Source organism: Grampus griseus (assembly GCF_964374135.1).
Source record: "Grampus griseus genome assembly, chromosome: 15".
Lineage (NCBI taxonomy): Eukaryota > Metazoa > Chordata > Mammalia > Artiodactyla > Delphinidae > Grampus > Grampus griseus.
This window is the reverse complement of record NC_139009.1, coordinates 45,706,450-45,719,066: the sequence shown is the minus strand read 5'-3', so window position 1 is coordinate 45,719,066 and position 12,617 is coordinate 45,706,450. Positions and strand designations below refer to the sequence as shown.

Genomic DNA, 12,617 nt, shown 5'->3' with positions numbered 1-12,617 from the left:
TCATGAGATCCAATGACTTTTTCAGTGTTCCTCTCTTCAAAAATGCCACAACCAAAACTAGAAATCAAAACTAGAAAGGTCTTTGGCGTTTTCTTTTTTCTCTATTAGTTCTATTCAAACTTTGCTAAGATTCCAAGGAGACTCTTAGGACTGGCCCAGTTCCATGTTTCTCTTTTTTATGTATTGGCTTCTGTGGGCTTGGAAGCTGGAACACCTCTAGGTCTCTGCTGTCTGATGGTGCTTTATGTTAACCTTATATATGACAGAATGCTTTTTAATTTTTCACTGTTTCTACTAAATAAGATCCAAACTTTTACTTTTTTAAATACTATTTTTATTTTTCTAATGCTTTGTGTTTTTTCATCTTGAACCAAGACTGTTTAAGCATTTGCTTCTTTTAATTACTCTGTAATGTTTCGTTTTCATTTAGAGGTAGTACAAGAGGTCTTCTTTAACCCATAAATGGTAAGGATTGGGGTAAGGCTGGATAATTATTTCTTCTCCTTACTTCACCTAACCTGCCATTTTAAATTCAGGAAACATTTCACTTGTGGAATCATAAACTGGGAACTTTCTAGATGAATGAATCTAGGGATCATAATTTTTAGTTTTAGGTTTGCTGTTGCTGCTATTCCACTTCTTGGTAGCAGGGTTTTTTTGTATTTGTGTTCCATCTAAAATTGTGGTTCTCAATCTTTTTGGTCTCAAGACCCTTCTTTACTCTTGAAGATTAATGAGGATTATTTAATGTGTATTCTCTTTACTGGAATTTACTATATTTGAAATCAAAACTAAGAATTTTAAAAGTATTTATTAATTTATTTTAAAATAATAATCCACTCCATGTTAACATAAAAATTATATAGTAATTAACCATTATTTTCCAAAACAAAAAAAAAATTAGAAGAATAGTAGTCTTTTATATTTTTGGCAAGTCTTCTTTAAATGCCTGGATTAATTGAAGACTACCAGATTCTCATATCTATTGAATATTTCTGCATTCAATCTGTTAAGATATCACATGCCATGTATGTAGCCTCTGGAAAACTCCACTGTCCCTTCATGAGAGAATGAGAGTGAAAACAGCAAGTACTGTCTTAGTATTATTATGAAAATAGTTTTGACCTCATGAATTCCCTGGAAGGGTTTCAGGGACCCACAGATTTCCCTGGATCGCACTTTGATTACTGCTACTCAAAGGATTACAAGAGGGCTTTAAAAAGGTTGAATTTTAATACTTATTTCAAATGGCGTAAAGATATGCACTAATCATATGCAAGTAATCATTGATGTGAAAGTATTAAAAACTCAGCATGGGCTTCCCTGGTGGCGCTGTGGTTGAGAGTCCGCCTGCCGATGCAGAGGACACGGATTCGTGCCCCGGTCCGGGAAGATCCCACATGCCGCGGAGCGGCTAGACCCGTGAGCCATGGCCGCTGAGCCTGCGCGTCTGGAGCCTGAGCTCCGCAGCGGGAGAGGCCGCAACAATGAGAGGCCCGCGTACCGGAAAAACAAACAAACAAACAAAAAAAAAACTCAGCAGGGTTTTGGTAACATGTCTGAATAGAAACATTATTTCTCTAAACTTTTGTAAGAGTTTGCCTCTTCTGTGTTTTTACTATCTGGCATTTTAAAGTTAACTTTTCACCTTAAATTCATTGCAAATGGTTATGTTGAGGAGAGGTTTACTTACTTTAAAATATCCTGAATATTTTTTACATTCTTAATGGAGAACATTATATATAAAAGTTTTTATACAGCATATGCTTTTATTTTTGTATAGAAACATATTTTTTTTAATTTTATTATTTTTTTTAATATTCATTTATTTATTTAGCTGCACTGAGTATTAGTTGTGGCATGCAGGATCTTCATTGCCATGTGCAGGATCTTCATTGCTGCATTTGGGATCTTTAGTTGCAGCATGTGAACTCTTAGTTGCAGCATGTGGGATCTAGTTCTCTGACCAGGGATCAAACCCACTCCCCCTGCATTGGGAGCATGGAGTCTTAGCCACTGGACCACCAGGGAAGTCCCTAGAAACATATATGTTTAAAATGCATATTCTTGGTTTTAAAAAAGGCTTTTTTATCTCCCCATTTAAAAAAAATAATTAAGGTGTAATTTATATACCATTGAATTTACACTTTTCGCAGTCCATCGCCTTAACCACTTGGCCTCATCGTCCCACAAAAATCACACTTTTAAAGTACACAAGTCAGGGACTTCCCTGGTGGCGCAGTGGATAAGACTCTGCGCTCCCAATGCAGGGGGCCTGGGTTCAATCCCTGGTCAGGGAACTAGATCCCACACGCATGCCGCAACTAACAGTTTGCATGCCACAGCTAAGGACCTCATGTGCCGCAAGTAAGGAGCTGGTGAAATGCAACTAAGGAGCCCGCCTCCCACAATGAAGACCCCGTGCAAATAAATAAATAATTTTAAAATAATAATAAAGTACACAAGTCAGGGACTTCCCTGGTAGTCCAGTGGTTAAAACTCTGGGCTTCCAATGCAGGGGACACAGGTTTGATCTCTGTTCAGGGAGCTAAGATCCTACATGCCACAGGGCGCAGCCAAAAAAAAAGTACACAAGTCATTGTTTTTTGGTGTGTTTTTTTGGTAAATTCTTCAAATTGTACAACCCAAGGATTATCAATTTGAAAATAGAAAATAATATTTTAAATATTAATATGTGTTTATATTTAGAACATGAATTTGCTTTCGGATGCTCGTTCTGCAAGAATGTATCGAGATGAATTAGATGCGCTTCGGGAGAAGGCTGTCAGAGTTGATAAGCTGGAAAGTGAAGTTAGCAGATACAAAGAGAGGCTACATGATATTGAATTTTATAAGGCAAGAGTTGAGGTATGTTATGTAATTTAAACCATTCACAGTTCTTTTCTTTAGAAGTATTATGATTTTTCAAAATGCATTTAAAATGCACTTTAATAAATGTAAGGAACTCTGGAAACATTGAGCAAACTGTAAATAGCATCAGGTGTTTATTTTATGATAGATTAGCATATTGGTTAGACTTGTAAAAAGGGATTTTTGGATTCTATTCATTTTATTGAATTCTTTGGAGCTCTTCTTTCATTCCTTCATTTAGTATTACATGTAGTGAACACTTTTGAAATCACAATAAAGTATATATCTCTACTAATTTCTAACTCGTCCCTAGAAGTGAGTGCGAAACACATTTCTGATTGCTGCTCAACTCAGAATACTAAATTAGGATCAATGAAGGGGAAATCAATATCTGTCTCCCTCTCTCTCTCTCTCTCTGCCCCTCCCCCCACCTCTCTCTCTCTCTCTCTCTCTCTCTCTCTCTCTCTCTCTCTCTCTCTCTCTTCCCCACCCCCATTTGTCTTCTCTCTTTATATATATGTATGAACAAAGAAAAAACAATTTTTCTTAGTTAATGGTTGCAGTTCTGTGTTACATGATGTTGAGTTTGACAGCAAGAATCTGAAAATCCTTGCTTCTTGGCATTCTTTTTTCCTTTCTCCATGATTTCTTCATTGTCTGTAAACAGAGGAGATTTTGGTCAGTTTTAATATGGGGATAAGAAAGAAGGAGTATGCTAAATCAGGAAATGAAAACATTATAAGAGAAAGTTAGAACTTAGCCTGAATGTTACCAGAAAATAGACCCAATAGAGTGCAAAGATAAGGTGTATATTTGTTCTTTGTCAATTGTTTAAATAGGCGTATGCATGGCACTATTAAGGGATCCTCATGGATGCCACTGTTTTAATATACTTTCTCTTGACTTCAGCTTATAAACTGTAGGCTTAAACTTAGCAATATAGATTTGTGAACATGTCTTCAAAACATACGTAGGAGTTTAAAGATGTTTATATAAAATATTTATTGATAAAGCCTTGGTTTATGATTCTGTGAGTCTTAATTCAAGTCTTGGTATTTTACTCAAAAACCCCAAATTCTTCACTTTCAAGTAGAGAGAAACCTAAATCTATTTCAGTAAATTAATTAAGCCCTGATTCTATGGCGATTGGTGTCTTAAATATCTGGAAGACTACTTACACTGAGTTCCTTATCCTTGTGACTAAGGAATTTAAATATACCCTGACAATTTCATGTGAAATTATAGTAGTATTATTCATCCTAATGTAAGTCCTGAGTATTTTGTTTATATAATAACTTAAATTCTGGGAAATAAAATGAAACCAACTATGTTTCTGTTACTCAGTAGCTTTACTCTTGCATAGAACTGTTGATAAAGACCGCTTAATGTCTTACTTTATAATAAAGAATTTTTATGTTTCAGAGCTTTAAAGATTAACATATTAATGTATTTGTGACAAATAAAGCCTACCTGAAACGTTTACAGGAATTAAAAGAAGACAATCAAGTTTTATTAGAAACAAAAACCATGTTGGAAGACCAATTAGAAGGAACTCGAGCTCGTTCTGATAAATTACATGAATTAGAAAAAGAAAATTTACAACTGAAGGCTAAACTGCATGATATGGAAATGGTACGTATTATAAGATAGATTTATTACATGGCCTGTAAGTAAAAATTCTAAGATTTATCTGATTTCCCTATAGTGACAAGGTTGGTTAGTGTCCTTAAGGCCTTAACAGAGAAGAGATAGCTAAATAAATTAGATGCTTCCAATTTTATATGAATTCAGAAGTAGTAGAAATTTCTGCTTTTGTTACAGAGGGGTATTATTTATTAATTTTGACTACTGCTTTTCAGAAAACCCTAATAAGCCGTTGTGCAGACACTCCTTTAGAATATAGAAATACAACTATTTGCTAAAATTTATCATTGGGTCAGAAATCATTTGTTATATCATTAAAACAACATAATGACTATGAAGAGGTGTTTTCAGTGTCCCCAAAGATCACTATAAAAAGATGTCAAAGACCTGATCAGTTTAGTGACTGGCAGTAATAATTATAATTGATTACTAGCTTCAAATTGTGAAAATTTTAAGGAACTCACAATTTATCTCATTATACAGTTTCTGATAAATGAAAGTTATAAGTAATAAAATATTAGCTTGAAATTGTAGTGTTTCTTAGCTTTCTTTTCTCTCCCTACTCCCTGCCAATAAAAAAGGAGCGTGATATGGATAGAAAAAAGATTGAAGAATTAATGGAAGAAAATATGACTTTGGAAATGGCACAGAAACAAAGTATGGACGAATCATTACATCTTGGCTGGGAGCTGGAACAAATATCCAGAACTAGTGAACTTTCTGAAGGTATTTCCGATACTCTTTTTTTATTTAAATGGATGAATGAATAAATGAAATTGTATTTATACTTACATTTCTGGATATTTCATTGCTGTTCTTTATTTTCCCTGGTTGGAGATGTCGCAAAAGGCCACATATCTCTCTAGATAGAATTTCACAGAGTAATGTGTTAATTTCCATATGCCTGGGTCTGGTCCTTATCTTTGCATGTCTTATAACTCAACTTTGAGTGCAGTAGCAGATTCGATCAGTTAGGCACAATTTCATGTTCATATCACAGTAAACTGGGATATCAGTTTATTTATTTTGAGAGATACAGCCATCTACTAAATAGAAAAGAAAAGTCATTAGCTGGTCACCATGTTCTTTGACTTTAGGCAAACCTAAATAGGAAATCAGAATGCAGTGGGAATATTCTTTGGTGAATATGTAGCCAGAATAAAGCAAGTTAAGGATCTTTATGGCTACTTTCATCAGTATGTTGGATTTTGGGATTATACCTACCATTTATACCCTGGAGGTAATGAAAGACCCCAGATAAATTTTTAACTTTTGGCTCTATTTCCCTAGGCTCCACATTAACTTGTCCTCTTTATTAAAGCTGGGGCACACACATACAATGTAGCTTTTTGTGTTAAAGCTTTGAGTTTGCTAATACTGCTATACAATACTTTATTGAAATTATACCCAGGTCACATTTATTTGAATTAGACTCGTTCCCTAATTCCTTAGTTACCCAGTATTTAGATTATTATACCTGTTTTTCTTCCTTCAGCAGATATGTATTAAGCACCTACCATGTGTAAAATATTATACCAGGCCCTGAGGATATAGTGGTGAGGTAGACATAAGGTCTGAAAGAGCTTATAACCTGGCGCTTAAAGAAGTTACTTCTACAGATGACTCATCATATTTATTACTATTAGGCTTTTCCTAATTTTACTCTTGAGAACCTAATTCCGGATTCTGGCACCCCATGTAAATTGACTTCATAGTAAGTGATTATGTTCAGCTGAGAATGAATTTGCTGGGATGTGTTACTTAAAATATTTGTGGAACTTTTTTACTGTATTCCATGTGAATTGAGTTACAAAGAAAACAATTCAGACTTAAATGTTTTCTACTACAACAGTTAAAATTACACTGTTAGGAGTTTTCTCACCTGTTAAGTGGGGATAATAATAGTAAGTACTATCTTACAGGGTTGTTGTGAGGGTTGAATTTGTTAATGAAGCCCTTTAGAACTGTGCCTAGTAAATAGTAAGCATTTGAGTGTTTTTTATTATTATCATTATATCACAGTTGTTTTGCAGGGGTCATAGAAAATAAAATTCATTTAGTGTGGCATAGTTTTTTTTTTAACTATACAAGGGACTTTCTAGAAAATTTGCAAACTCTGGAAAAAGATAAAGAAGGAAATCAAAGTCACTAATAATTCTTGCCTTTTACATTTCACAAAATTTGCTTCTAGAATTTTCCTACACAGGGTTATTTTTTATATCATCAGATCAGTGTGTATATACAATTAAGATTCCTTTTTTCATCTAAGAATATAACGTAGACAATCTTCCATGTTAAAAATGTGTCGTAAGTATCCTTTTAAAGTCTCTGTAGTCTGACTGGAAGCTTCCTCAAAGCATGTAGTATTGAAAGCTTTATTAAGGCATATGTTTTGTAGCCTGATCTTGTTTAATTGAAATGCATGACCTCAAATCATGCAATTAGAGTTGTACTTAAGAAGACTTGGACAACTAATGGAATTTATAAAAAGTCAATGACTACCTAGTATACTAGCTTTTAATAAAAGATTAACAATGTGCTGACTAGAACAAAAGCTTGAAATAAGAATTGAGGCTTTCTTTACTTAAAATCTAGGAGATATTTTACTCTACCTCATTTTTAAAAGAATGTGTGACTTGTGTGGCTACATGTTTGTGTGTGTGTGTTTTTTTGCTTTTTATAATGGAGGATTTCAAATGTACGCAAAAGTAGACAGACCCAGAAGTTCTCTCCTGTATTTCTGTTTATTTCCCTTCCTGAAGTCTAGGATTTCAGAATAAATTCTAAGTGTCATATTTCATTTGTAAATCCTAATATTTTTATATCATCAAAATATTTAATGAGTCTGTTATAGGGTTATTAAAAATAATTATTTTTGGCTTACTGGAGAGCATCATTTACAGAAGTCAAAACTCAGTTTTCTTATTTTAAAAAATAGATTGCTGAAAGCTACTTAGAAAGATGATTTCTGTTGGCAGAATGGACTGCATGTTGCTGTTTATACGTTATTAGCCGGGATTCTTCATTTAGAGAAAGACTTTTTCGAAGTGACCAGTGTAGAGTACTGTCTTGCCTTTCTCAGAATCAGATTAGGATTTTTTTCCCCCTCAAACTGTTTTCCTTTATCTTTGAAAGTGTGACGTAGGATATGCTTTATACTTCTTATTTGAGTCACACAGTGACTCTATTAGATACACAGGGTAATAACTATATTTTGTCAAAGTAACCTAAGAGTCATTGAGGTTAAAGTTAATTTCTCATGGAACTGGAACTGAAAGTCTAGTCACTTCAGTCTAAATTTTGTACTTTTTTTTTTCACTAGAATGCTTATGGATGCATTAGAAATTCAATATTTACCTGTATTTTTTATCTCTTTTCTTATTGTGTCTATCTTGCATAACTTTATAAATTTTTTATAAAGTTAAGGACCAGGTGATTTAGTGTATTTACACTAAATATTTTAAATAGTGAAGAGTAAACATAGTTTTACCAGTGACGTATTTTTCAATATTATAGCACCACAGAAATCCTTGGGCCATGAGGTAAATGAATTGACATCAAGTAGGTTGTTGAAGTTGGAGATGGAAAATCAGAGTTTGACAAAAACTGTAGAAGAGCTTCGGAGTACTATGGATTCTGCAGAAGGCACCACTTCCAAAATCCTGAAAATTGAAAAAGAAAATCAAAGACTAAGTAAGAAGGTAAATAAAAATTAATATTTAATGTAATGTAAAAAAGTATATGTAAAAGTATAAATAAATAGCACTGAGATAGAATATTTATTTTCCAACTTTTAGTGTACCCTCAATATTATTTTAACTTATTATGTAAAATTTCAAACTTACATAAATGTGAAGTGAATGAACTCATTCAGCTCTAGACTCATTCATTCAGCTTCAATAATTATTAACTTATAGCCAGTCTTACTTCTACCCTTGATACTCTCCTAACAGCCACTAGATGATTTTGAAGTAAATCCTAGATGTCGTACTATTTCACCAATAAATATCTCAGTATAAATCTCTAAAAAGTAAGGAATTTTTTTTAAAAAAGAACAGTGACATTATCACACTTAAAATATCATAGTTTTGGGCCAGCATTTAAATTTTTCCAAATCTATTAAGATTTTTAAAAAATATTTTATTTGAATATGAATCCAAATAAGATCAGTACATTCAATCAGTTGATGTATCCCTTAAGTCTTTTTTAGTCTATAGATTGACTCTTCTTTCCTAGCAATTTTTCTGTTGAAGAAACCTCAAACAGGGGGCACATGTCTGGTTGTCTCTCTTTCTGTGATGTTAGTTGTCATAGAAAATCATTTGCTTAGATCCCTGAATTAATCAGAGGTTACAAAATCTTGATATTATATCATCCCTTCTTAATTTGGTAGCTGGAGTATTTCTATAAGAAAAAACTTTTCTTTTTAAAAACTATTGGTTTAAAAAAAAAAAAAACACCACTGGTTACTCTGAGAACAACTCTTAGGGGTAAAGTAGGATGAATGTTTGATTCTTTACCTTTATTTACCAGTTTCCTAGTAATGAATCAGTTCTCTCATATCCTGCTGAGATAGTTAATGAGTGAGTTTGTTGTTTGTTTTAGTGTTGTTATGAACTCATGGATTTAAAAATATGTAAAGCATTTTAATACACTGTATTTATTTTTCTTACTCTCCCAACTCTTTAAGCTGCTTCCTGAATCCTTATGACATGACCTTAGCACTCCTGGAGAGCTTCCTTGCTTTCTACCACGACAAAGTGTTCTCTTAAACATTTCCTGCCTCAGTCCTGAAAACAGCCATTTCTCCAAAAAGCGCTTGTTCCTTTTAGTGGGAAGTGGTATTTAGAGACCACAATTTAGGGATTATGAAACTTGAATTTTAACTAGACTTTGAAAAGAAATACAAGTGTACCTTTTTTTTTATTGCATTTTACTTCACTTCACAGATAATTGTGGTTTTTACAGCTTGAAAGTTTAAGGCAACCCTGCTTCAGACAAATCTATCAGAACCGTTTTTCTAACAGCATTTGCTTATTACTTCATGTCTCTGTGTCACATTTTGGTAATTTTCACAATATTTCAAACTCTTTCATTGTTATTGTATTTGTTATGGTGATGTCTAATCAGTGATCTTTGATGTTAGTATTGTAATTGTCTGAGGGCGCCACAGACTGCACCCATGTAAGATAGTGAACTTAACCCATAAATGGTGTGTGTGTTCTGACTTCTCCACTGACTGGTGAGTCCCCCGTCTCTCTCCTTCTCCTTGGCCCTCCATATTCCCTGAGACAAACAATATTGAAATTAGGCCAGTTAATAACCTACAGTGGCCTCTGTGTTCAAGTGAAAGGAAGTGTTGCACGTCTCTCACTTTAAATCAAAAGCTAGAAATGATTAAGCTTAGTGAAGAAGGCGTGTTGAAAGCCAAGACAGGCTGAGAGATAGGCCTCCTGCACCAGTTAGCCAAGTTGTGCGTTCAAAGAAAAAGTTCTTGAAGGGAATTAAAAGTGCTACTCCAGTGAATATATGAATGATAAGAAAGTGAAAGAGCATTATTGCTGATATGGAGAAAGTTTTAGTAGTCTGGATAGAAGACATGCCAGCCACAAAATTCCCTTAAGCCTAAGCCTAATCCAGAGCAATGCCCTCTCTTTGATTCTTTGAAGGCTGAGAGAGGTGAAGAAGCTTCAGAAGAAAAGTTTGAACCTTGCAGAGGTTGGTTTGTGAGATTGAAGGAAAGAAGCTGTCTGCATAACATAAAAGTACAACAGGAAGCAGCAAGTGCTGATGTAGAAGCTGTATTTAATTATCCAGAATATCTAGTTAATATAATTAATTAAGGTGGCTACACTAAACAGTAGATTTTCAGCGTAGTCACAACAGCCTTCTATTGGAAGAAGATGCCGTCTAAGACTTCCATAGCTAGATAGGGTAAGTCAGTGCCTAGGTTCAAAGCTTCAGAGAACAGCCTGACTCTCTTGGTAAGGGGCTAATGCAGCTGGTGGCTTGAAATTGAAGTCAGTGCTCATTTACCATTCCAGAAATCCTAGGGCCCTTAAGAATTCTGTTTAATCTACTTTCCCTGTGCTCTCTCAGTGGAACAACAAAGGCTGGGTGACAGCACATCTGTTTATAATATGATTTACTGACTATTCTAAGCCCACTTTTGAGACCTTACTGCTCAAACAAAAATTTCTTTCAAAATACTGCCGATCATTGACAATGCACCTGTTCACCTAAGAGCTCTGGTGTAGACTTAAAATGAGATTCATGTTTCCATGCCCACTAAGACAACATCCATTCTGCCACACATGGATCAAGGAGTAAGTTCGACTTTCAAGTCTTATTCTTTAAGAAATACATTTTGTAAGGCTATAGGTGCCATAGAAGGTGATTCCTCTGATGGATCTGGGCAAAGTCAATTGAAAACTTTCTGGAAAGGATTCACCATTCTAGATGCCATTAAGAACATTTGCGATTCATGGGAAGAGGTCAAAGTAACAACATTAATAGGAGTTTGAAAGAAGTTGATTTTGACCCTCATGGATGACTTGGAGGGGTTCAGGACTTCAGTGGAGGAAGTTTTGCAGATGTGGAGGAAATAGCAAAAGAACCAGAATCAGAAATGGAGCCTGAAGATGTGACTGAATTGCTGCACTCTCATGATAGAACTTTAATAGATTAGGAGTTGCTTCTTATGTGTTAGCAAAGAAAGTGGTTTCTTGAGATGGAATCTACTGGTGAAGATGCTGTGAAGATAGTTGAAATGATAACAAAGGACTTAGAATATTACATAAAGTTGATAAAGCAGTGGCAATGTTTAAGAGAAGTGACTCCAATTTTGAAAAATATTCTGATGCTGTTAAATGGCATTGCATGCTACAGAGAAATCATTCATGAAAGGAAGAGTCAATCAACGCATAAGAAATTGCAGTCACCCCAACCTTCAGCAACTACTACGCTGGTCAGTCAGCAACCATCAACGACTAGGCAAGACCCTCCACCAGCAAAAAGATTATGATTTGCTGAAGGCTCAGATGATGGTTAACATTTTTAGCAGTAAAGTATTTGAAGGTGTGTACATTGGTTTTTTAGGCATAATGTTATTGCACACTTAATAAACTACAGTGTAGTGTAAACACAGCTTTTATATGCACTGGGAAACCGTAAAATTCATGTGACTCTTTTTTTTTTTTTGCGGTACGCGGGCCTCTCACTGTTGTGGCCTCTCCCGTTGCGGAGCACAGGCTCAGCGGCCATAGCTCACAGGCCCAGCCGCTCCGCGGCATGTGGGATCTTCACGGACCGGGGCACAAACCCGTGTCCTCTGCATCGGCAGGCGGACTCTCAACCACTGTGCCACCAGGGAAGCCCTCATGTGACTCATTTAATTGCGGTATTTGCTTTATTGCAGTGGTCTGGATCCAAACCTGCAATATCTCTAAGATATTCTGTTTTCCAATTGTGGGACAGTTAGACCAAGTAATTTATTTTTGCATATCTTTCTGCCCATACACACACACACACACACACACACACACACACACACACACACACACACACACACACACTATACATAAATAGAAATCATATTATAAAAGCATACCTGATATTTTTATTATGAACCCCTCCCATCACATATACTCTCTAAAATGTGCTTTCACTTTTGTTTCCTGTTCTTGGTCACTGTGAACAATACTGTAATAAATATTCTTATACATGTGTCCTTATGAATTAATTTTTATTTCTATTTGTAGTCAGCCATGTCTAGTTTTTCCTTTGATGGATCCTGGGTTTCTAGACTCGGTTATGAAAATCCCTCTAATTTTTAGACCAGTAGTTTTGAACAGGTATGCCTCAGAATCACTTTCAGGAATTGTTAAGGTACAGATTGCTGAGCTCTATGCCCAGGGCTTGTCATTTGGTAGGTCTGGGGTGGGGGCTAAGAATTCTCATTTCCAACAAGTTCCTAGGGGATGCTCATTCTGCTGTTTTGGAGCCATGCCCTGAGAACTACTGCCTTTGATAATGCAGGTAGACTAGACTCCTTGATTTTCTTGCAAGATTTTTACTCTCTTAAAACGTTTTTGCATCATCTT

The 12,617-nt window shown here is 35.1% G+C and overlaps 1 protein-coding gene across 3 annotated transcripts in view; it reads left to right on the top strand.

Moving 5' to 3' along the window:
- CCDC88A (coiled-coil domain containing 88A) overlaps nucleotides 1-12,617 on the top strand; it is a gene marked incomplete at its 3' end in the record, with an annotated part of 125,703 nt that overhangs the window by 70,040 nt on the left and 43,046 nt on the right. For all 3 annotated transcript variants that reach the window (XM_082671953.1, XM_082671952.1, XM_082671951.1), the window contains exons 10-13: nucleotides 2,710-2,868; nucleotides 4,357-4,503; nucleotides 5,097-5,241; nucleotides 8,032-8,216. In XM_082671953.1, coding sequence (XP_082528079.1) covers nucleotides 2,710-2,868; nucleotides 4,357-4,503; nucleotides 5,097-5,241; nucleotides 8,032-8,216 — 636 coding nt within the window. The remainder of the gene's footprint in view (nucleotides 1-2,709; nucleotides 2,869-4,356; nucleotides 4,504-5,096; nucleotides 5,242-8,031; nucleotides 8,217-12,617) is intronic.